Raw genomic sequence first — 26,087 nt, 5'->3', positions numbered from 1 at the left:
GCTATATTATATCTATTTTTAACTTTTTGAGAAACCTCCATGCTATTTTCCACAGTGGCCGCACTGGTTTGCATTCCCATCAACAGTGCAAGAGGGTTCTCCTTTTCTACATTTTATGGGGTTATTTTAAATAAGCAGATAAACATGTGTAATATCTTATAATTAAAAAAAAAAAAACAAAAAACCTTCCCTTAGCCCCATATCTGCTATGCTCCTTTATCTTACTGTCTCTCCTTCTTCCCTTCCAACTCTCTCTTGAAACCACTCCAATCAGGCTTTTGATCCAATCATTCCACAGAAACCATTTTTATCAAAGTGACCAACAGCCTCCATGTGGCCCAAAATTATACTGTCAATTCTTAAACCTCAACTACTTCAGACCATTAGCAGTATTTTAGAAAGTTCATCACTCAATCCTTAATTAAAATGCTTTCATCACTTTGCTTCCATAACCCTACGTTCTCTTCATTTTCCTTTAATCTTACTAACTGCACATGTTTAGTTTCTTTTGATGGATCTTCCCACTCCTTCCCAACTCCTAACACTGGTGTCTCCCAACTTAATCCTTGGCTTATTTTTCTTTGCCAGGTTCAGTCTATCATTAGGAGATTTCAAGCATTCCTAAAGTTTTAAATTCATCTATATATTGATAAGTCCCCAATTATTTATGTCCTCCCAGATCCTTCCCCCTAACTTTAAACTCATTAACCAGGCTATCTCTACGATGTATCTATCACAACCTCAAATCTTGATATCCTTCGCAAATCTGCTTCTCTCATACTTTTCCTCATCTCACTAAACAGTAGAGTTCCATTATTCTATTTGTTCAGGCAAAAAAAAAAAAAAAACAAAAAACAAAAAACTGAGTCACGCTAGACTCCTGGTTTTCTCTCTTACTCTACTCCATTAATAATGAATCCAACCACTTTTCATCTCTTCTGTCCAACAATATCTTAACTAGTGTTCATGTTTCCATTTTTGCCGAGCCCTAGCTTCCTCTCTACAGAAGTAAGGATAATTCTTTTACAAGATGACTCAATCAGGGGACCTGGGTGGCTCAGTCAGTTAAGCATCCGACTCTTGATTTCAGCTCAGGTCATGATCTCACAGTTCGTGAGTCTGAGCAGCAAGGTGCATGGTCAGTGCAGAGCCTGCTTCGGAATCTCTCTCTCCCTCTCTCTCTCTGCCCCCTCCCCTGCGCGTTCTCTCACTCTCTCAAAAAATAAATGAACTTAAAAATTAAAAAAAAAAAAAAAAAAGGATGACTCAATCAAGTCACTTAAATTTTAATTTATTGCTTAAAATCTTCCAGGAGTTTCCCAATACACTTTTTCTAAACTCTCTATCACAGCCTGCCTCTCTGACTTCACCTCTCCTGGCTTACTCTTTTTTAGCCATACTGGCCTTCTTGAATTCTTCAAAGATGTCAAGTAAGCTCCATCAGAACCTTTACAAATACTGTTCCCTTGGTCTGAAATGTTCCACACCAAGTTATTTGTATGGGTCCCCTCTTCATATTTGTGATATGTGCTCTGAAAGATCAAAATGGACTCTTACTGCTTCTGTTCTATCTTTTCATCCACCCCTACTTCTGTCAACTACTTCCCATTTCTATCCTTTATCTGCTTAATTTTTCTTTATTACCTATCACTGCATGAATTATACATCTATATTGCTGGTCTTCCTCCACTAGAATGTAAGTCCCATGAGACAGGGGTTTGTTTTCTAGATATATCCCTATATCTAGAATACAGTATAGAATAGAGTCCAAATGAAGATTTGCATACTTAACTGATTTAATATTTCTATTAACGATCCAATTTAACTTTGTTCTCATAAGATTTTTCTGTGGAAAATGGTTGTATAAAACAAAGTCTCTCATAGAATGACTTTTTGGAGCTCTCAATGAACATAATTTAAATAAAACACTTACTCTGCTCTGACTTTACCACCCACCAATTAGATGGACGCCTCGAAATTCTTCGACTTCTTGTAATAGTTGAAGTCACCTCATCAGGTACAAGTTTGTTCTTCTTGGACCCACTGGAAAATTGCTTCTTTTTATATTCTTTAGCTTTTTTCTGATTTTCTGCATAAGGAACACTGGTGCTATTTTTCTTGCTTCCTAAATTAAAGAAAACCATTAAAACAATTTACAATCTATTGAACCAAAGAGTTTTCAGAAAATCACAATAGGTAAAAAAAAAAAACAAAAAACAAAAAAACAAACTCAATTATAGGAATATCTTAAATTTATCCAGTGAGCTTCTTTTCACCTCCTTTTTTTTTTTTAAGTCAAATGTTCTCAATAAGATCTGTCAGTTAAATGAAACTTTTCACACTGCTTGATGACTAACATATACTTGAAATATGAATTCAGGATGAAGCCAATGTTACAGTAGGCAATGAAACTGGCAAAAGTGCTACCCAGCATTAGCTACTCTAGATACAATCTAAGTTTTTGATACACCAAGTATGGTTCACAGATCAGTTGTATCAGCATCACCTGGGAGAGACTGTTTAGATATACAGAACCTTGGGTCCCACCTCGCACCTATTAAATCAGCTTATGAATCAGTATGCTAACAAAATCCTCAGGGAATTCAAATGCATATGTAAGTTTGAAAAGCACTATTCTACATGTTCTAGTCATTCTCCCAGTTAAACTGGATTGAGTGGAGAGAAGAGAAAATGAGCCAAATTATGTCAAGATTCCTTACAGTGGTATCACTCTCCAATTCCAGTTTGAGAATAAGTTACAGGATTTGGCAATGTTCTGAATTTGAGATAAAGAGAATGATTTATGCTTATAAAAGGAGTAAAAGAAAAATAGTAGCCTTAATAATGTGAACCAGGCACAAAACAGTTGATGAAAAGGAAAGAATATACCTTACAATACTGTGTTTAATATTAGAATCAACCAATACTTGCCAAGTAATGAGAATGGGAGATACTGGAAGAGTCACCACAGACAGTAAAAACTCGACAATAAAGGAGGTATATTAGGGAGTGGATATAGAAAATAATAAAAGGGTCAGTTTTACAAAACACTAAAGCAAAAATAGAGAACTTTCAACATGGTTGCCACTTAGGGGCACTGGGTGGCTCAGTCAGTACTCTTGATTTCAGCCCAGGTCAAGTTCCAGGCTGGGGGAGGAACCTGCTTAAGATTTCCACCCTCCTCCCTCCCAGATTTGCGTTCCTAAGCTTTCAAAAGAAAACAAAAACAAAAACAAACATAGTTACCACAAATAAGTGGTTTAAGGAATTATCTGTAAAATGGCAAGAATCCTCAGCAGTGAGCATCACTTTCAGGCCTACTATGTGTCCACCCTCATTTTTCATTCTCCAACTCCTTTTCTTCTATGTTTCCCTTTTTCACTTTCCCTTATATTTATCAAAAGTATTCTCAGGAACTGTTCTAATAAATGAGAGGTGCTCATGATTTCAGAGATAACTGCCCATGTTCATGAATCGACTTAAAAAAAAAATCAGTGTGAACAATGGAAAAAGGGAGAAGAGTCTGAGGAGGAAAATGCTATCACCGAAGACTTATTCAGACAGTGATACAGAAAAAGAATATCATACAAAATCAAAAACAAACCGATTATTTCAGAAACTAATTTCAGTTCAGGGAAGATGAGAAACTGAATGACAAACAATTTAGAAAACTAATAAACAAGAATACATAAAGAAGATATAATTGATATGTGAACAGACAGTAAAGGAAGATAGTTGACTTAGAACTGAGGAAATATATGTCCTAAGTAGGGCAATGGCCAGAAAAAGAGATGACTCACAAGCGATAAATTTCTACTACTGTAGAAAATTTTGCATATTTACACATAAAGAAGTATCGTTCTGAAGGTGGGACACGTTTTAATAAACAGCAAAATTATTCATCCAAAATAGAATAATATTTCTGTCATTGATTAAAAATGTATGCCAATGACCCATAGAGATAACTGCTAAGGCTAAGATCTGAGGGATATTTTAGGAATAGGACAGATACAGTTCCTGTTCTCATGGAGCTTTCAGTCTAAATGCCAGAAGGAAAGATGGAAATTCAGCAACTAATTACATGTGTGATAAAATACAAAGGACGCTAATGGAGCATACACAGGAACATACCAGGGTGGCAAGTAATAAGTGGTATTTTAACTGAACACAAAACTTGGAAAGCTTGGAAAAATTAGGAAAATTTTTCTAAAGGGCCCACAGTTGGGACAGCAGTTTGTTCACAGAACTGAAAGAAATTCATTATAAAGCAACCCAGGAGATGAATCTGGAGAGTATTAAGAAGCCAGAGGGTTTGTGCATAAACTGCTACAATAATCTAAGAAATAAATGACTCTAACTTGGCTAAAAAGAATAGCAAGAGGCATGGAGAGAAGTAACAGATATGAAAGCTACTTAGGGAGAAGTCAAAAGACTTAATTAACTTTATATGGGTTGCTAAGTAAAGGAAAGACAAGTTAAAGACGATTCGAGTTTCCTTCCTGAGGTATTAGATTTATTATGGTCCCATTTATGAAGACAGGAAAACAAAAGAAGGAGAAGTTTGGAAGAATTTAGTTTCCAACACATTCAGTTTAAGAAGCCTGAGAGACATCAAAACTGGAAAAGTCCACTGCCTCAAAATAAATCATCAGTTTAAGCATTACAAATCTGTCAAGTGCCTTTTTGTTGTTGTTTTTTTTTAATGCTTATTTCTTTTAGAGAGAGAGAGACAGAGTTCGAGGAGCAGGGAAGGGGCAGAGAGAGATGGAGACAGAATCCAAAGCAGGCTCCAGATTCTGAGCTGTCAGCAGAGAGCCTGATGAGGAGCTTGAACTCACTAGCCACGAGATCATGACCTGAGCCAAAGTCTGACGCTTAACCAACTTAGCCACCCAGGCGCCCCTGTCAAGTGCCTTTTGAATTAAAAAAAAAAAAAAATCTTCAGAGTAAAAATATCTTTGGACTTAAATTATCTTCATATTATTAGTCTTTGAAAACTGATATGGTTGGCAGAATAATGGCCTCCCAAAGATGTACTCACCCAATCCACAAATCTGTGAAAATATTACCTTACGTGGCAAGAGACTTTGAGGAAATGATTAAGGTTATAAACCTTAAAACAGGGAGATTATCCTGAATTATCTAGGCTGGCCCAATCTACTTACATGTGTTCTTTAGAAGTAGTGGTCAGAAAGATGGGACAATGGAAGACACAAAAAAAATTGGAAATGCAAGAAGGCTGGTATTGCTGGCTCTGAGGATGAAAGAAGGGAACTATGATTCAAGGAATAGAACCAACTTCAAGAGGCTGGAAAAGATAAGGATACAGATTCTCTCCTAGAATTATCAGAAACAAAAGACACCTTGTCAACACATTGATTTTAGTCCAGTGAGATCAATTTCAGATTTCCAACCCAAAGAACTATAATAAATGTATGTTGTTTTAAGTCACGTATGGGGTAATTTGTTATGACAGTGATAGAAAATTAATTGGTAATTAATCAGACATTATATTCACTAACCAATCTAGACAGGAAGAATTTAATATAACTGAAAATTAGTGTGAAGAATTTTGCATTCAATAAATGTTTAACACTTATAATTAGAGTCTCCTTCAAGTATACTTTCTTGATACAATGTTTTTTCCTAAGAACTTATGGATAAATAAAAATTTTGTACCTTCAAATTTTATGAATTCATATTCTACTTAAGGGACTAATAAGAAAAAAAAATTTCCTATAATATAATCTCAGTTTAGTCAGAGATTCTTTATATTTTCTTCAAATAGCCAGCTGCTAATGAGAAAGTAAAGGAAGAACAAAAAAAAAAAAAAAAAGGAAGGGACGAAGTGGGGGGGGGAGGGAGGAAGAAGGAAGGAAGGAAGGAAGGGAAGGAAAGAAGGAAGGAAGGAAAAATAATTCCAACAAAAATCACCTGGGACATGTCAGGCATTTACAAAAGAGGTCCACAAAATAGAGAAGGTAGCTTTTTTTCCCCTTTATTTTAAGCAGAATTTTTCAAGTACACAAAGGTACACATGGACAAAATTATTATTTCAGGTAATATAAAGTCTATGATATAGATTACACAAAAAGAAAGCTAAAATAATTAGATAATTATTAAAGTGGAATTTCTTTTCACAACAACTAGCTTAAATACTGTGCTTTAATATACTTTCTCCCAGGAGTGCCTGGGAGTTAGTTGAGCTTCCAACTTCAGCTCAGGTCATGATCTCATAATTTGTGAATTCAAGCCCCACATCAGGCTCTATGCTGACAGCTCAGAGCCTGGAGCCTACTTCAGATTCTGTGTCTCCCTCTCTCCCTGCCCCTCCCCTGCTCACGCTCTATCTCTCTCTCTCTCAAAGTAAACATTAAAAAAAAAATTAATATATTTTCTCCCTTCTGTATCAGCAATACAGTATAGTCATCTAGAATCTCTAAGTACATAAAAAATTCTGTTGAATAGAATTTTCTGGTTAATAGTTTTTCCAACTGAGCATCAAAAGCATTTTTACTTACTTCAAAACTTCTTAATAGTGTTGAAAAAATATGGACTCTACGATGGGACAGATCCTGAGCCAGCATATTTTAACCATGAGTATTTTCTAATTTATGGGATTGTCAAGAAGGATTAAATTATGTTATGTACACCTAAAGTGTCTAATACATTTGTTAAGTGCTTTCCATTCCATTAACTAAAGAAATTCTATAAGAATGACGATCTTTTCTATTACTTAAAAAGTGGTACAAAGAAAATAAATAGATCTAGAAGACAGTGCCATCATTATACCTCAATCACTATAAAATGGGTAGCCATGTAAGGAGAGTAACCACACTTCAGATCGAGAGAATCCCAGTTTATGCTTTCCTGTCCTGACATTCCTCTCATTCTCAAGTGTCCCAGTTTGGATGATAAATAATATAGTGATCCAAGATAAAAAGACCTATTGAGATATTAGTTAGATAACTGTTCTGTGTGATTCCATTATTGTCCTGTGAATGTACAGGCATACCTGTTGGTCTACAGATACTACTGGATTGATTTTTTTTAATGGCAATAATTGTGTCTCAATAATCTTTGTAATTTCAGTGTCTCATACAGTGTCTGGCAATTGAGTGAATATTAGATAAATGAGTATAGATGAATACTAAAATGATATAAAAGAGTATAATGTTTTGTCCTATAAGAAATACTCCCATACTACCCTGGGTTTTTTTCCCCAGTTTATATTTTAATAAACCTCTAAGAATACATGATGCTGTCTTATTCATATTCTGGTAACCACCTGATTTACGGGCCTTTCCCTTTCACTTCTTCCTTTACATGTGCGCCATCTTAGAAGCTACACAAAACTCAAGTGACTCAGAATTGAATTATATGTAAAATAGACATTTTAGAAAAGAGCCTACAGATTTAGGTTTACTTTGCCTACTTTCCAAAGCTAAATAGAAATAGTATAAAAACATAAAGCAGTAGAATAATGTTCATAGTTATACTTAATATAAAACACTTACCTCGGGGCAGCACCTGTTTTTTGGAAACGGCAACATTTATCATATCTTCACACTCTTCCATATTTCTGTCTGAATTTCTTTGTAACTTATCTTGGGTGATATGTGACATATTTGTATTTTTATCTTTAGATTGTTCTGTATCAACCTGTTCTTCAAGTACATTGGCCTTAAATTTTCTTCTCTGTTTTTGTCTTATAGTCCTTCTGTTTCCAGATGATTTCTCTGCATTCTCATAATACAGTTCATATTTTGTAGATCTACAATGATTTTCCATTTCATTTGACAAAGCACAACCCTTATTCACTCCTTTTTGTTCAGAGGGCTGAGATCTCCCTACTGGGTGAGCTTTGCCAGAACGTTTGTCACTTGTCAAATCTGCAGTTGATACACTGTGATGTTTTTCTTTTGACTTTTTACTTTGAAGGAGTGCAGTGTTCTCTGCAGGGGTTACTGTGCATTGTTTCAGAGGCCCCGCCCTTCTGGGTATAGTAATCCAAGATGTACTGGCAAAACTTCTTTCTGATTCATCAATTATAAATTCATCCTCTAACAACTTTAGATCATTTGAAGGAGATGAATGAGGTGGAGCAGTTGCTATATGCCTAACAACAGGACTAAAACAGAATGTTACAATAAATAATAACTCAAAAAAGAAAGTTTTTACCTTTGCTTTCTGGAAAAAAGTAAAATAATCTGTGTAGGAATAAAATCTATGTATCTTTTAAAGAACAGTTCACATCTCAATTTTCCCTTACCCTTGAAAATCCCTCTCCTTTTACATTTCTATAATACCTGATTATACTCATTTATAATACTAATGAGATCAAAGAAAATTTAGAGCTGCAAGAGAGCCTAGACATCAACTAATTTAATGTCTCATTATATATATATATCAAAAAGTTGAAACCCAGAAATGTGTTAAATATAGCTCAGATACACTGACAGTCCCAAATGCATGCTGTTATTATATATAATGTTATACTAATTATATGTTTGTATAGATGTATACAGATGTTAGGGCCCAGATTTCTTCACATCCGAAACAAGATTATTTCCGAGACACCTTCAAATCTAATACTCTAAGAAAACACTAGTAAATTTTACATTAAATTATATTACGTAAAAATTCACTCCAAGTTTGAATAATTCACACATTTTCAAATTTAACATTGTAATCATGGTATAGAAACAAATGTAATGTATCTAGAAAGGTAAACAATTGGGATTAAACAGCATCTCTTCCAATTAGTCGAGAAAGCTTTCTGGAGAATGAAGGAATTATTCAAAGGAATAGTAATCTGATGGTACTCTTTTGCAATTCCTTCCTTTTTAAAGCATCAGCCTCAAGCAAACCAGGTACTGAAGTGCGACATGCATAAATAAAAACTTAGGGTAAACATCCAAACTCCAAAGCTAGCACATGCACTCCTGTTTCTGCCTTTTTCACTTGAGTAAGGATGCTTAACCATTCTTACACATAAAAGAAGCAAAGCTAGAATGGAAGACTTAGATTACTATGTCTGTTTTTTCTGTCTTTTCATTAATAAGATATACAAAAAGATTATGAAATGAAAATGCCTTCTCTATTTCTCTAATCTCAAATCTGTGATAAATCTAATAACGTAAATCTTCTAAATATACATACTAAGAAACATACTATCTTCTAATAGGTAGAGCTTTAGCAAGTTTATGTAACTAGAAAATTTTAGAAATCTAATGAAAAACAAAGTCAATATAAATAGAAGACCACAATGAATGAAACAGAAATAGAAATGTTAGTTTTCAACATTTAAAGAAATAGGCAATCTGGGGGCCTATTGGGTGGCTCAACTGGGTAGGCCAATCTGGGTGGCTCAGTTGGTTAAGCATCCAACTTCAGCTCAGGTCATGATCTCGCAGCCCGTGAGTTCGAGCGCTGCATCGGGCTCTGTGCTGACAGCTCAAAGCCTGGAGCCTGTTTCAGATTCTGTGGTCTCCCTTTCTCTCTGACCCTCCCCCGTTCATGCTTTCTCTCTGTCTCAAAAATAAATAAACGTTAAAAAGAAATAGCCAATCTGTTACAGATTTGTTTTATTGTATAGAACTCATAATATCTATTCATTTTTCATAATATATAGAAGTAATGCTAAGAACTTAAAAATTAAGATTTCCCAAACCAGCCAGTAAGAATTCTCTATATCTGCTCCTCTATTCCACTTCAAGGGACTTCCATAATATCAAGATCATTCAAACTGAAGATATGCTTAGGCACAACATTGATACCTGCTCAGACTGAATGTTTGTATACTTCCAAAATTCATAAACTGAAACCTAATCCCCATTGGGATGGTATTTGGGGGTGGGGCCTTTATGACAACAGAACACTTATGAATGGAAGTAATACCCTCATAAAAGAAGCAAGCCTCAGACAGCCCCCTTGTCACCTTCTGCCATATAAGGTTACAGTAAGAAGACAGCCATCCATGAAGTAAGAAGCAGATGTCACCAGGAGAGAAGGAGACTGGCACATGACAAGGGAAAATGGTATGCCAATATAGGGACAAATGCAAATGTGCATGACCAAACTGGCAAAAAGAGCTAACTAGGGAGAGTAAAGGCCGTAAACACCAGCTAGTAAATCTGAAGTTTATATAAGTCAGTAGTTCTCAACCCTAGCTGCCATTAATTCTAGTTAACTCTACTGTGCAGCCACAGTTAAGAATCACTGAATCACAGTTAAGAATCAGTTAAAAACCTCTGAAGGTTTTTAAATAGGCAAGAACAGATTAAAATTTATTTTAGGACTATACATTTATTAACACAAGCAGAAGAAAAGGAAAAAAGACTTAAAACCTGTAATAGTGAAATACACCATGACATAATTCTATTTCTAAATACTATCTTCATTCTGTGATATCATACAAACTAGAAAGTGCTAATATGGGGCACCTGGGTTGCTCAGTTGGTTAAACATCCGACTGTTGATCTAGACTCAGATCATGATCTCACAGTTCATGGGATGGAGCCCCACACTGGGCTCTGCACTGACAGAGTGGAGCCTGCTGAGGATTCCCACCCTCTCTCTCAAAATAAATTAATAAATAAACTCAAAGAAAAGAGGAAAGGAAAGGAAAGGAAAGGAGAGGAAAGGAAAGGAAAGGAAAGGAAAGGAAAGGAAAGGAAAGGAAAGGAAAGGAAAGGAAAGGAAAGGAAAGGAAAGGAAAGGAAAGGAAAGGAAAGGAAAGGAAAGAAAGAAAAGAGAAAAGAGTGAGCTAATGGGCAAAAGAAATGAAAGCTGAATAAACTTATTTTCTTTCTAACTTAGTATTTATTAAATGATGGTTTTGGAGGTCATTTGCTGGTAAGAAACTACACACTCCTTATGGGTTGGGCACAATTTCAATTAAAATTTGTGCCAATTAAGATTAACTTCTAGTTAAATAGCATTAAGAATCCATGACACTGTTCACAGAATATAAAACCAAACATCTCAAAGGACAGTTTCTTAATAACTAACCTGGATTCACTTTTTCTTTTTACAGTTTCTAAAAACAGTGCTGAAAAACTCTTTTTACTTTGTGGTTGAACTTCATATTCTGAATCTTGTACTCTTTTCTGAGATGTTCTTGACGATTTCCTCTCTTGTGGTTCTTCTGATACTTTATCCTCTGTTTCTGATAATTCATTTGGTATTTCTACTTTCTTCGAAACATTTTTATCTTCAAAATTTAACCTAAAAGGTAAAAGGATGGCAAGGTGAAGACTGTCAAAGTTTGTTCAGTTACGAGTTTTCCTGAATTACCTTTCAGTTAAGAACACAGACCGCTTATAAAATTTTCTACTAGACCTTTATTTAAAATCTGTAAGTGCTGATTTATAACCTCTTAAAATATATAAGGCAAGTGCCCAGGAAAATTAAATTCCTTATTAGTCCATGGGAAAAAGTAAGAGAACAGGCCAAGAAAATCTATAGCTTAGAGCACTAGTTCTCAAACACTAAAATTTTGAATCATCTGAAGAGTTTAAAATGTAGATTCTTATTCATCAGGACTAGAGAGGGTTTGAAATTCTGCATTTTTAACAAGTTTCCAGATAATGCATTGCTCTAGATACTGAGCCGTAGACCATATTTTGAATAGCAAAATCGTAGAATGTACTTAACTTCTTGGCTCCAAGAATAACACAAGACACCAGACAGATATTAGTTACACTCACTGCAAAGGTCCCAACAGCAAAGGACTTTGAATGATCTACTTTTCTTCTTAAAGGCCAAAATGCAAACCCCAAGAAATAGACATGGGTTTACCACAACTTATCCTCAAAATACTTATCCTTTGTTACCCTAGAAATGACCTGAGACACACCTATCCTTGTAATTACAAATAACATAGAGAAAATACTCTTAGGAGTTATAGAAAATTTATCATTAGAAGAAAATACTTTTTTTCCACAGAAAAGTTTACCCACAAACTTCTCTGAAATATACTGTAAGCTTTCCTATTATTAAATATAAACTGAAATATGTTATGCTCTTTTCCTAATATGTTAATATTCCTCAATATTTACTATAAAATACAAAAAAGACCAAATTACTTACTCTTTAATATAAAAGGTAAAAATTTTTTAAACAGGATGACTATTACTTAAGTAAATAAAAATTCACCTTTTTCTGGTTTTAAGAGAAATCTCTGTACTTGAAGACAATGTATTTACTGACTTTTCAGAAGTGTAGGTCTTTCTGTTTTGGGCAATAGATGAGACAGCACTTTGAGATACGCATGTTTTTGCGTGCAAAAGAACGAAAGGTGAACCAACAGATAAGTAAAATTCTTCATCAACTCCACCGTGATGACCTTTTAGTTTTTCACTTGACATTTTTCTTGAGTCAGGTGTATTTTTAGAACCAACATCAGTTGCCAAAATTTGCTGATGAACTTCATGGTCCTGAACTAGAAGAAAATTATATAAAGATATCAAAAAATAATAATATTAGAGCCAAATGTGCTTTTTAAAATTCAGCAAGTTAGAAATGAGTTTTCAAAAGACTCGCAGTTCATTAAGTTTATAATCAAAGATCTATGATTAAAATATGCAAGTGCTTTAAAAGTTCTAATTTATGAAATTAACGAATGTGAAGATGTATTTGATCCATGCTCTGAAGTTTTGAAATGACAAAAATTCTCAACAGAAATTCACAATTCTATGGAAAGTCAATTTACTCAAGATTTGAATAAATCTATACACAGCTAAAATAATAAAGTAATCTTAGAGAATTATGACATTTGATCTTTAGGTCAGTAAATTTAGTGGGGATGCCTGGGTGGCTCAGTTGGTTAAACGTCTGACTCTTGATTTTGGCTCAGGTCATGATCTCACGGTTTGTGGGATACAGCCCTGCATCAGCCTCTGGGCAGACATCATGGAGCCTGCTTGGGATTCTCTCTCTCTCGCTCTCTCTCTACCCCTCCCCCACTTGCTCATGCTCTCTCTCTCTCTCTCTCTCTCAAAATAAATAAATAAACTTTAAAAAAATAAGTCAGTAAAAACAAGGGCAGCTAAATGACCACATTTGTACATATACATACACATATAGAGACATAACAGATATGTATAGAGATACATAAAAAATTATATGTACATATATAAAGATATACATAAAATATATTCTTTATACATAATATTTGTATACATATAGATACATATATACACATACCTTTATATATTTATACACACACACACACTCTATTCTCTTAGCCGTATGCCTCCAAATGTCAAAAAAAGTAGAACTGCTGGGGAGTATTCATATTGATTTATATCCTTAACAAGCAAATATTAAAAATTTTAAATACAATCAAAAAAGGGCTTTTGGAAGATTTACAGAACAAGACAGCATACTCAGCTTTCCCTGCTTTTCCCTCTAAATTCCCTGGTAATTACCCATGAAACAATAAGAGAACTCTGAAAGCTGGAAGGGAAAAGGGGTATTTGCTAGGAACCTCAAGCCTTAAGCCACCAAAGACAATATGATGAATCCCTTGGGTTTTCTGTTAATCTCCCGTGTACCCCCAGACTAGGTTCTAGAGATTCCTGTGATCCAGAACCACCAGTAGGCATAGGAGAAAAAACAGCCTACATTCTCTGGCCAATAGAATGGCCTTTCTTGCAGAAAGGAAACACAACAAAGACCTAATGGGAAACCCCAACACCCATTCCACAACTTGGGCCACTAACTACTCCATTCTGCAGTGGCAGTGTCAGAGCAGCAAAGACTCAGGCCCCACTCCATAAGTTCTATAGGACAGCAGTAGCAGAGGAGCAAAGTACTGGACTAACCCTGTGCCTGGACCAACCTAGTCTCCAGTTAACAATCAAGAATAGCAGGCTGTATGATCCACAAAGAGCTGCAGAATACTAAAGCCTTTTACCTTCCCAACCACTGCTTCCCAGACCAAGGTGACATTCTGAACCACAGTTAGTACACCCCAGGCCTTGCTTCACAACAAGGGCACCAATGGACAGTCTAAACTACAGCAGGAAAAACATAAAAGAATCCTACACCCCCATCCTGTCCTCCACCTGTCTCAAATTTAAGGAGATCCAATCCCAACAGCTTCTGACCCCAGCCCCCACGTAAGTGAATGAGGACATGGGGTACCAAGGAAAGCACCTTCCATTCACTTGACACAGCACCAGCAAGAACTGACCTGGAATCTCAGCAGCATCAGAAAATAAAACAGACCAAAACACCACTGCTTAGGACTCTAACACTTAATTGTCACTAGAAATAAAACCCCCAAAAGTAGGCAAGAACCTACACAATAAACCAAAACAAGGCAACTATGTGCTATATAAGAAATGATTTAAATATAATCAAGAGTCTATTAAAATAATAACCAAAATGTCAAGAATATAATCAAAATGACTCATTATACAAAACCCAGAAAAACATAACCTGAATAAGAAAAATATCATCAGTGGACACATATGGACAAGATGAATCAAATGCTGGAACTATTTAATAAGAATTTTAAAGCATCCATCATAAAAATGTCTTAACAATTAGTTATAAATTCTCCTGAACAAAAGACCAAAACTCTCAAAGAAATGAGTTACAAAAAAAAAGCCAGTTTTTTTTAGATTTTAGCTATTCTTATAGGTATGTAGTGGTATCTAATTATTATTTTAATTTAAAATTCCCTAGTGACAATGATGAACAAGTCAAAATCACAATGACATACTACTTCACACCATTAGGATGGCTACTAGTACAAAACACACACACGCACAGAAAATAACATGTGTTGGTGAAGATGTAGAGAAATCGGAACCCTTATGCACTGCTGGTAGGAATGTAAAATGATACGGCCACTACAGAAAAGTTTAGTGGCTCCTCAAAAAATTAAAAATATTATTGCTGTATGACTCAATAATTCCTTTGTTGGGTATGTATCCAAAAGAACTGAAAGCAGATACTACAAGAGATATTTGTACACTTACATTCACAGCAGCATTATTCAAAACAGAAAGAAGCGGAAACCACCCAAATGACCACCAATGGATAAATGAATAAAACAAAATGTGGTAATGTATAGATCTAGATGGTATAATGCTAAGTGAAACAAATCAGTCAGAGAAAGACAAATACCATATGATTTCACTCATATGTGAAATTTAAGAAACAAATGAAATGGGGTGGGGGAGGAAAAACCAAGAAACAGACTTTTTTTAATATTTATTTATTTATTTTAGAGACAGTGTGTGTGTGAAGGAGGGGCAGAGAGAGACAGGGAGACAGAGAATCCAAGCAGGCTCCACACTGTCAGCGCAGAACCCCACACAAGGCCCAAACTCAAGAATCGTGAGATTGTGACCTGAGCCAAAGTTGGATGCGTAACCAACTGAGACACCCAGGCGCCCCAGCAGACTCTTAACTATAAACAACAAAGCAATGGTTTCCAGAAGGGCGGTGGTGGGTGGGGGAATGGGTGAAAGAGGTGATGGGGGTTAAGGAGTGCACTTGCGGGGTGCGTGGGTGGCTCAGTCAGTTAAGCGTCCGACTTTGGCTCAGGTCATGATCTCCCGGTCTGTGAGTTCGAGCCCTGCGTCAGGCTCTGTGCTGACAGCTCAGAGCCTGGAGCCTGCTTCCGATTCTGTGTCTTGCTCTCTGTTTGCCCCTCCCCTGTTCATGCTCTGTCTCTCTCTGCCTTAAAAATAAATAAAACAATAAAAAAAAAAAATTAAAAAAAAAAGAGTGCACTTGTGATGAGCACCTGGTGTTGTATGGAAGTATTGAATCACTATATTGTACGCCTGAAACTAGTATTACACTGTATGCTAATTGGAGTTTAAATAAAAACTTAAGATGAAAGCTAGGATACTACATATACCACAACAAGAAAAGCTATAAAAACCACGCATTTGACAATTAAAATAAAAAATTGTACTCATCAGGGCACCTGGGTGGCTCAGTCAGTTAAGTGTGGGCCTTCAGCTCAGGTCATGATCTCATGGTTCATGAGTTAGAGCCCTGCATCAGGCTCTAAGCTGACAGCACAAAGCCTGCTTCAAATCCTCTGTCTCCCTCTCTCTCTGCCCCTTTCCCTGCTCACATGTTCTCTCTATCTCTCAAAAATAAACATTTTCCAAAAATCATACTCATCATATGGTTAAAGATACTATAAACAAAATATTTAACTGCCGAGGGACCATTTGGAAAAATATCGGTCACACAAATTACGGATAAACAGAGCAGAGAGACTCAATTCAAAGACCTCTCATAAACAAGAAAAAACTAATAGGCAAAGGATATGAATAGACAACTCAGATAAAAGGAAATTCAAATAGCCAGTAAATATATAAAAACAGTGCTCAAATTCAGTGGTGATGACAGACATAGACACTAAGTGACAATGAGATCACGTAATACTATCTAAATGGCAAAAAGAATAAAACAGTAAATGATCAGGTAAAAGGTACTTGCCTATACTGTAAAAGAAAACTGGTGTGAAAGAAAATCGTAAAGCCTCTTCTGAAAGCATGCATGCACATGCACCCACACATGCAAGCACACACACACACATTTACATAGGTTTTCATTCCAAAGTTACCTCAGCAGGATGATGGCAGTAACAATCAGTAGCACTTTTTTAATCTTTGAGGCTTACCTCAAAAGAAGGACTCTTCTAATTTGAAAAGCATTAATAAAGTAAACTTTTAAAAAAGTTGCAGCACATACAAATAATTAAGAAAAATGAACAAAAGGAGAATAGAGACAAAGAACACTGACCATGTATGTACAAATATTGAATCATGTTGGGTACCCTGAAGCTAATGTTATATGTCAATTATAACTCCCTTTAAAAAAAAAAAAAAAAAAAAAAAAAAAAAAAAAAGGATGCTCAAAAGCCGATGGGAAGGGCCATGTGAGAAGGAATTAAGGCTTCCTGCCCATGAGTGAGTCATCTTAGAAACATACCCATAGCCCCTGTCAAGCCTTTTGATGACTGCAACCATGGCCAACATCTTGACTGCCACCTAATGAGAGATTTCAACCTAGAATCATCTAACTAAGCTGCTTCTCAATTTTGACCCACAGAAACTGTGTGAGATAATATTAATTTTTCAGGAAAAAAAAAAAAAGAAATCTATTTGAAAATTCTTAAAGCTATAGTCCCTGTAATAACTCTTACTTAATGTCTCTTACCAGATCACAGTAATCAATGTTCCTATCACTAAAATAAAGAAATAAATAATCAAAAGAAGCTTATCATTCATGTTTAAAAAAACAAAAACAAAAACACTGACCATTCTGCCTGGGCTAATCCATGACCCCATCACTCAAGCCAATACAGGTAACACCTTCAGCATTTCCTTTTAAATATGTCTAAGCAAATAACACCCATGGGAATGCCACCAACCTGATCTGTTAACAACTTCCCTTGGTTCTACAGTGAACTGCCTAGAGGCTTCTTTCTTCCTTGAAGAAACTGGAACTGACTTTGGATGTGATTTCTGGCACTGAGCCTAAAAGATATACAACATTAGATCTACTCCATTGTATTAGCAATTCTGATTGAATACATTTGTTTTTAAATTGGAAAAAAAAAAGTATTGGAAAATAATAAAACAGCTGGCAATTTGGCATTATCTAATAAAGTTGAAATTTCATAAATCCTAACAGTAACAATGCTGCTCTGAACAGCAAAAACCTATCTTGACAGTAAACTGGATAAATTATGATATAGACCTATAATATAATATCACACATTCAACAGTGAAATTCATAAATTACAGCATCAGGAATAAATAATTGTTAACAAAAAAAAAAAAAAAAAAAACAAGCCACAGAAGTAGGTTATAATCCCATTTACACAAAGTTCAAAGTAGAGGCATGTTAAACTATACATACACACACACACACATATACATATACATACACACACATATATATGTATATACACATATGCATATATACGTATATATATACACACACATGCATATATAAATACTATATTTTAGAGATTCACTCACTAGAGGAGTTAACATAGGACACCTGATCATTTAAAGAACTTGCTTACAAGGCTGGCCCTTGACTGGCAGCTGGGAATTTGGCTTTCAGAATATTTCCTCTATTACCAGCTGATTAGGTTGTGCCTACCATGCCAGCCTGCCTAGACTGTATAAAAATGTGATTTATAATGAACACCTGTTTTTTTCCTTCAGGAAGTATAGGATGTTGGTTGGCAGAGGGTACCTAATATAATCAGCCCCCAATAAAAACGGGTTAAGCCTCAGAAGGCTTCCCTGGGCAGAAAGACTATATGCACTTCACTGCTAGAAAGAACAAGTGCACTTTCTGCAGACCCAGTGGGAAGCATAAAAGTCTGACTATAAAATAAAGGATGGGAATGATGAACATAAAATTCAAGATAGTGGTTACCTTTGTGCAGGGAGGAGAGGGAGAAGAACAGGATTAGAAAGGGAAACATTGATGCTGCAAAAGTATTGATTGATACGTCTTACACTAAGGATAAGTACATAAGTGTTCATTTATATTATTTTTAATACCTTATATACATATATTCTTTTGTACATTTGAAATATATCAAGTCATACATTTTAAAAATATAGAAAAGGGAAATCTCATTCATACACTGATGTAGGAAACAAAACTTGCAAACATTTTGCAGAAAAAATAGACAATATTTAACAATTTCATTTGAAATATGCATGTCCTAGAGAAATTCGATTTACAACATGTGCACAAGGAGGCATGAACAAAGGTGTACACTGCTGTAATAATGAATACATGGAAACAACCTAAAATTCTACCAATAGGGGGATATATAAGTAAAGAAGGTCCTGCACTGTTCAGTGAATACATTATAGAACTCAATTACATAAAGAAAGACAAGCAAGCTCTCACTAGTCTCTGTTCCTCTTGAAACCTCATTAGGATTTTTTAAACTGTATAAACCCAGGGCACCTGGGTGGCTCAGTTGGTTAAGGGTCTAACTCTTGGTTTCAGCTCAGGTCATGATCTCACGCATGACTCCTATGAGTTTGAGCCCCCGCATTGGGCTTTGCACTGACAGCATGGAGCCTGCTTAGGATTCTGTCTCCCTCTCTCTGCTCCTCCCCTACTCGCTTACTCTCTCTCTCTAAAATAAACATTTAAAATATATATATATTTCTTTAAGAAAATAAAAAATAAATAAAATGTATAAATCCAGAAGTATGAAGAGAAAAGAAAAGGGAGTAGATGGGAGATTTCAATGAACTTTAAGCTAGAAAGCAAATCAGCAGCAACTAATCAGTCCAGAAAGTGGAGAAAGTGCAGAAGGAAACACATTTATGTTTAACCCATAAGATCATTTATTAGAGGTGCAAGGCCACTCTAAGAGAGGCTCCAAGTTGGGCCTACAAACAGTAAAGTTGTTAAAAGTATGTATACGAAGTAGTCAAGAGTTGCAGAGCCTCTCCTCTCCCAACTCTGGCATAGTAGATGTTTACTCTTGAGTTTCAGAATCAGAGAGACTATAGACTCAGACACAGAGGAAGGTAACAGTAATACAGTAAAAATAGAGATTTTAGGCAGAAGCATTCAAATTGTGCCTTCCCTCTGCTACACCTGGTTGAGAACATTTGTCATTGGAATCAAGCTCCCAAGCAGAAGAGATTTGTTAGAAAAACCTACCAAACCAAGTTAAAAAAAAAAAACAAAACTTATAGATATTAACACCTGGACATCCACAATGACATGGCTCAGACAGATCATACCACAGTAAAATCTACCAAGGTACAAATTTTATTGTACAACTAGAATTTGCAATCACCATTTTAGTTTCCACTCTTAAATATAAGGAGACCACTAAGATTCACTGGACATCTGACAAAAGGCTCTAAAATAAAAGGAAACAACGAAGGTAAGCAAAAAGGTACTTGCAGGAAACAGAAACTACAAACAAGAAATCTTAATAAGAAGGGTTAGAGGAACCTGAAAAAAGCTGTGCTTCCCCATGGTAGACACTCTGTATGGACCAGCTTAAAACCCTCAGCTTTTGCCCCAAATTAGTTAATACTCTCAGGGAAAAAAATGACTAATAATCATCAACTCATCTTAAGATTCTTCTCTCTTTGGAATTTTATCTAGATTTTGTTCTTTCCACAGCTCCCATGTCTCTAAAAATATGATTTGTTTGCATTTCATTCTTTTTAACTAGTTGTTGCAACAGGAATGTGGCCTATTGCAATTTGTCACATCCTACCTACAAATGAAACCTCTAGCATAACCCTGAAACCAAAGCCCTCCAAGAATGTTTTGAGAAAAGAAAAAGACAATACTGTTCATGAACATAGATGCAAATGCCTCAAATACTAGCAAACCAAATCAAAAAAGGTTAATACATTATGACCAAGTCAAATTTATCCCAGAAAACTTAAAAAGTTGATTTAACTTCCAAAAATCAGTATAATTTACCACATTAAAGAAGGTCTCTCAATTCTGAAAAAAATGGATCTGTCTACATTCCTTGGAACCAAAAGGCTATATATAGTTCACCACAGAACAAGGGTTTGAACTGTGCAGGTCCACTTAACTCACATTTGTTTGCAATAAAGATAGCATAATAACATAAATGTATTTTCTCTTCCTTATAAATTTCTTAACATTTTCTTTTCTCTAGCTTACTTTATTATAAGAATACAGTATATAATACACATAACATACAAAATACATGTTAATCAATTGTTTACATTATCAGTAAGGCTTCTGGTCAACAGTAGGCTATTAGTAATTAAATATTTGGGGAGTCAAAAGTTTTAAGTGGATTTTCAACTAACACAAGTGGGTCAGCAACCCTAATCTCTGCATTATTCAAGGGTCAAGTGTATAATTAGATGTTTATACAAATTTCTAGTAAAGCTATTTCTAGCACTACATAATTTTTCTCTCCAATTAGTATTGTGCTTTTGAATAACTTGTCTTTATTCATTAGCTTCACACACTCTATTTGAAAGTTTGCTATTTTGTAGAGTTAAGTCAACCTATCCTCTTAAGATATGATCTATAAAAGACTGATTCCTAGGGCACCCAGGTGGTTCAGTCAGTTGAGCATGTGACTTTAGCTCAGGTCATGATCTTGTGGTGCATGAGTTTGAGCCCCACATTGAGCTCACTGCTGTTAGTGCACAGCCCTCTTTGGATCCTCTGCCCCTCTTTCTCTGCCCCTCCCCAGTTCACACTCTCTCTCTCAAAAATAAATAAACATTAAAAAAAAAAAAAAAAAAAAAGACTGGTTCCCTTATACAGCAATAGATTAACCTCAATATTCAGAAAACAACCAAATTTTCAAATCTGGATTAGGAACTTAAGTCATTGCCTACTTTCCTAAAAACCTAATTTAATTATTATTTTAGGAAAGGTGAAAAATAATTTTGTTTAAATTTGGTATTTCTTTTTTTTTTCCCAAGGTTTTTTTTTTTGGTTTGGTTGGTTTTGTTTTTGTTTTTTTTATTCATTCTGAGAGAGAGGGAGCACAAAGAGAGAGGGAGAGAGAGAGAATCCCAAGCAGGCTCCACACCAATGAGCCCTATGCGGGGCTCAAACCCACAAACCATGAGATCATGACCTGAGCCGAAATCAAGAGTTAGATGCTCAACTGACTGAGCCACCCAGACACCCCAAAATTTTATAATTCTAAACCCAGACCTCCAATTTCAAACACAGGAAATGTCAAGTCAGAATTTTCACAAACCACCTCCAAATTATAGAAAGTCAATGGGAATATAGGATTCCCTTCTAAGAATAAGACTTACAAACAACTAAAATAGATGTAACTATATTGTGTAATGCTTCACTTATTAAAGCTATATCAGCTCTCCTTTTTGACTTACCTCTTTGCTTGATGACTGAATACAAATGTCTTCCATTTTAGGTGTTGAATAAAGCACTGATTTTGTAGAATTTGTGCTAAAATCATTGGTAAGACCTTAAAAAAAGCAAAAAAAAAAAGTTTAAATGACATATGGTATAAAATCTTTGAGTTATAATTAAAAGAAGCCCTACATGAAATGTGAAGACGTTTGCTGACTCTTTAAACACAATTAGTTTAAATTACATATAAACATCGCTTCAATACTCAAATGTGCCTAGAAGACATCAGGAACTGAAAAACACAAACAAGATTCCTGAAGAAATAATGAACCAGCTCTTCTTTCAGAGCTTATATAGAAGAAATATTTTTCCACTCTCTGTGTTTGTTTCTTTGGTTGGCCTATTCTCTTTTTTCAATACCTTCTGATGCTGACAAGCACTTAGAAAAGTTTTTGTAATAATTCACCATTTCTTTAAAATGAACTGCGAATCACCAAACATTCTCTCTTAGGGATCCTAAGAATTCTGCACATTTATTCCCGTTACATGAAATACTTTCTCTTGCATAAGATAATTATTTATGGACTCCTAGACCATAGAACTCTAGTGTGACCTAAAGGAAATGACAAATTATGCTCATTTTTGACAGTATTATCCTTAGTGTAACAGAAGGTAAAGGATTGCACGTGTACTCAAAATTCCTGGAAAAACATTTTACATATATTTATTTAAATACTAGAACACATTTGCTGAATTTAATATTAATGAGTATCACAAAATTTCATCCAACCCAATCCTCAAGTCCATCTTGAAATGAAGCCTTACTTTTTTCTTCAAAACAATCTTGTAAGATTTCCAGTATGTTTTGGCCTTGCTTCGTATTAATGTCAGGTGCTCTAATAAGAAGGAATGAAAGGAAAATGTCACATATCATTTCCATAAGACACTTGCTATTTATGTTACCATCTACTTTGAAAATTTCATATCTCATTATAAAACATTATTTTACTTAATGGGAAAAATATCACCTTTATTATGTAAGGACAAAACAAGTACTTGAGTCCAAGAGTTCCCAGAAAAGTATGTGAAGCAGTATGTCATTATGTATAATAACAATTATACTCCTTGAATGAACAGTGACATCTAAAGCCATCTTAGACCACTTTTATATCTAAACAAGAACATCAACATTTTTGAACAAATCCAATCAGTACTAAGACACTTCTTTAATAAAAACTCTATAGTCACAAGTCCTAACAGCTCTAAGTAACAGTCTTCCCTACAAGTTCTCAAATGCACTTTTGATTCAGTATCATTACCTTTAGCAGCTTATGAAACAGTATAAAATTTTAACTGTAATTTCACATGCAGTTGTAAGAAATATTATAAAGGCAATCCCTTGTTCACTTCATCCCGTTTCCCCCAATGGTAACATTTTGTAAAATTATACTATACAATCACAACCAGGATGCTGATACCAATACAATCCGCTAATCTTATTTATGTTTCTCCAGTTCTACATATACAGTTGACCCTTGAACAAAATTGTTATGAACTGCATGGGTCCACTCATAAACAGATTTTTTTCAGTAAACATATTAGAAAATTATTTGGAGACCTTCAACAATTAAAAAACTTGTAGACGAACCACAAAGCCTAGAAATATAAAAAATATGTAACAAAAAGTTAAGAATGTCATCAATGCATAAAACAGATGTAGATATTAGTAGATACTAGTCTATTTTATCATCTACTACCATAAAATACACACAAATCTATTCTTAAAAGTTAAAATTAATCAAAACTTACATACACAGTACACGGTGCCATTTATAGTCAAGAGATATAAAGACACAGTATTAAATCATAACTGCATAAAATTAATTATATTTCATGCTATAACACTACTATAATAATTTTGTAGCCACCTCCTGTTGCTATTTTTTTTTAACTTTATTGATTTATTTGAGGGAGAGGAGAAAGTGAATGTGAGCAGGGGGAGGTGCAGAGAGAGAGGGAAAGAGAGAATTCCAAGCAGGTTCCGTGTCGTCAGCACAGAGCCGAACACAGGCTCAATCCCACGAACCCCGAGATCACAACCCGAGCTGAAACAAAGAGTTGGACGCTTAACTGACTGAGCCATCCAGGAGCCCCCATCTTGTTGCTATTGTGGTGAGCTCCCTTGTTGGTGACTATCCCTTTAAAATGCCCATATAACACTAATCATCTCTGAGTGAACAATTCATCTCTCCAGTAAATTGTGTATTGCAGTAAAAAGTGATCTCTCATACTTCTCCCATTCTTCATCATGTTTAGTGCAATACCATAAATCTTGAGTAACACCAGGGACTCAACAAGGTTACCACTAGTGATGCTGGAGGTGTTCCCAAGAAACAAAAAAAATGTCATGACACTACACGAAAAAGTTGAATTACTTGATATATACCATAGATTGAGGTCTGCAGCTATGGTTGCCTGCTACTTCAAGATAAATAAATGCAGCATAAGGACCACTGCCAAAAAAGAAAGGGAAATTCATGAAGCTGTCTTTGTAGGCTAGAGCAGGACAAAACCTTGCACTTTCTGCAAAGTACCTTTTGATCTTGTATGGAACATACAGCTTTTATGTGGATGCAGGAGTTGCTATAAAGAAGGCATGATTATGATTCTAATATGGTTTGAGAAAAGTGAAGTCATTACAAGACAACTTAAAGCAAAAGGAAGATGAAAGATCTAAAGCTGGAGAATTTAATACCAGCAAAGGATAGTTTGATAATTTAGAAAGAGATCTGACTTAAAAAATGTCAAGATAACAGGAAATCAACTTTTGCTGAACAAGAAAGAGGCAGCAGATGAGCTCCCAGATGCCATTAAGAAAATCACTGAGGATCCTCAGAAAGGGTATCTACCTAAACAGATTTTAATGCAGACAAAAGTGTTCTATTCTAGAAAAAAATGCCACAAAGAGCATTTATTAGTAAGGAAGAGAAGCAAGCACCATGATTTAAGACAGGAAAGGATAGGCTAAACTCTACTGTTTTGTGCAAATGCAGTCAGGTTTATAATCAGGACTGACCTTATCTATAAGGATGCTAATCCCTAGCTTTGAAGGGAAAGTTAAACACCAGCTGCCAGATTTTTAGTTATACTACAACAAGAAGACTGAACAACGAGAACCCTTCTTCTGGACTGGTTCTATCAATGCTTTGTCCCTGAAATCAGGGAGTACCCTGACAGTAAGAGACTGTCTTTTAAAGTTCTTTTCATATTGGACAATGCCACTGGCCACCCAGAACCACAAGAGTTCAACACAGAAGTGAAAATGGTCTACCCGCCCCAACATAACACCTCTAGATTCGGGGGTCAAAAGGATCTTTAAGACTCATTACACATGGTACTTTAGGGAAAAGTCTGTCAACACTATGGAACAGGAACCCAATAGAGACAACATTATGAAAGTCTGGAAGGATTAAAGCACTGAAGATATCATCACTGTTACAGAAAAGGCTGTGAACACCGTCAAGACCGAAACAATAAATTCCTACTAGAAAAAACTGTAGGCAGATGTTGTACATGACTTCACAGGATTTACAACAGAGCAAATCAAGAAAATCATGAACAGGGGGCACTGGGATGGCTCAATCAGTTAAAAATCCAACTCTTGACCTCGGCTCAGGTAATGATCTCACAGTCTGAGATGGAGCCCCACCTTGGCTCCGTGCTGGGCGGGAGCCTGCTTAAGATTCTCTTTCTCCCTCTCCACTCCCACCCTCACTCAAGCATGTGCACATGCTCTCTCTCTCTCTCTCTCTGTCTCTCAAAACAATAATAAATAAATAAAAATTAAAAAAAAAATAAAAGAAAATCATGAATGAGATTATGGATATGGCAAAAAAGTTTGGGGGTTTCAAGATACAGATTTTGGAGAAATTCAAGAGCTAGTAGACATCACACCAGAGGAATTAACAGAAGATGACTTTATGGAGATGAGCACTTTCACAACAGTACCAGATGATGGGGAAAAAGATATACAAGAAGCACTGCCAGAAAACAAATTGACATTAGACAATCTGGCAGAGGGTTCCCATTATTCAAGACTGCTTTTGACTTCTTTTATAACATAGACCTTAGTTACAGGCATACAGGCACCGAATTAAACAGTGGAAGGATTGGTACCATATAAAAACATTTTTAGAGAAATGAAAAAGCAAAGTCAG

The 26,087-nt window shown here is 35.4% G+C and overlaps 1 protein-coding gene across 6 annotated transcripts in view; it reads right to left on the bottom strand.

The window, feature by feature from the left end:
- The window catches only part of CENPC (centromere protein C), an 80,313-nt gene that overhangs the window by 48,168 nt on the left and 6,058 nt on the right, over positions 1–26,087 (bottom strand). For 5 of the 6 annotated variants that reach the window (XR_003419612.2, XR_008296290.1, XM_027057695.2 and 2 more), the window contains exons 3-9: positions 22,696–22,766; positions 21,891–21,985; positions 17,414–17,519; positions 12,160–12,445; positions 11,014–11,229; positions 7,518–8,131; positions 1,934–2,125 (exon numbers count right to left, since the gene is read on the bottom strand). Coding sequence is in view for 4 of the 6 variants with exons in the window: in XM_027057695.2 (XP_026913496.1) it covers positions 1,934–2,125; positions 7,518–8,131; positions 11,014–11,229; positions 12,160–12,445; positions 17,414–17,519; positions 21,891–21,985; positions 22,696–22,766 (1,580 nt within the window). In the remaining 2 variants the exon portion in view is untranslated. Of the gene's footprint in view, positions 1–1,933; positions 2,126–7,517; positions 8,132–11,013; positions 11,230–12,159; positions 12,446–17,413; positions 17,520–21,890; positions 21,986–22,695; positions 22,767–26,087 lie in introns of those variants that run through there. The other variant, XM_053217281.1, reaches the window with a different exon arrangement.

This window comes from Acinonyx jubatus, chromosome B1 (genome assembly GCF_027475565.1).
Source record: "Acinonyx jubatus isolate Ajub_Pintada_27869175 chromosome B1, VMU_Ajub_asm_v1.0, whole genome shotgun sequence".
In the NCBI taxonomy this organism is placed as follows: domain Eukaryota; kingdom Metazoa; phylum Chordata; class Mammalia; order Carnivora; family Felidae; genus Acinonyx; species Acinonyx jubatus.
The sequence above is the reverse complement of the archived record's forward strand: the minus strand, read 5'-3'. Positions and strand labels throughout refer to the sequence as shown.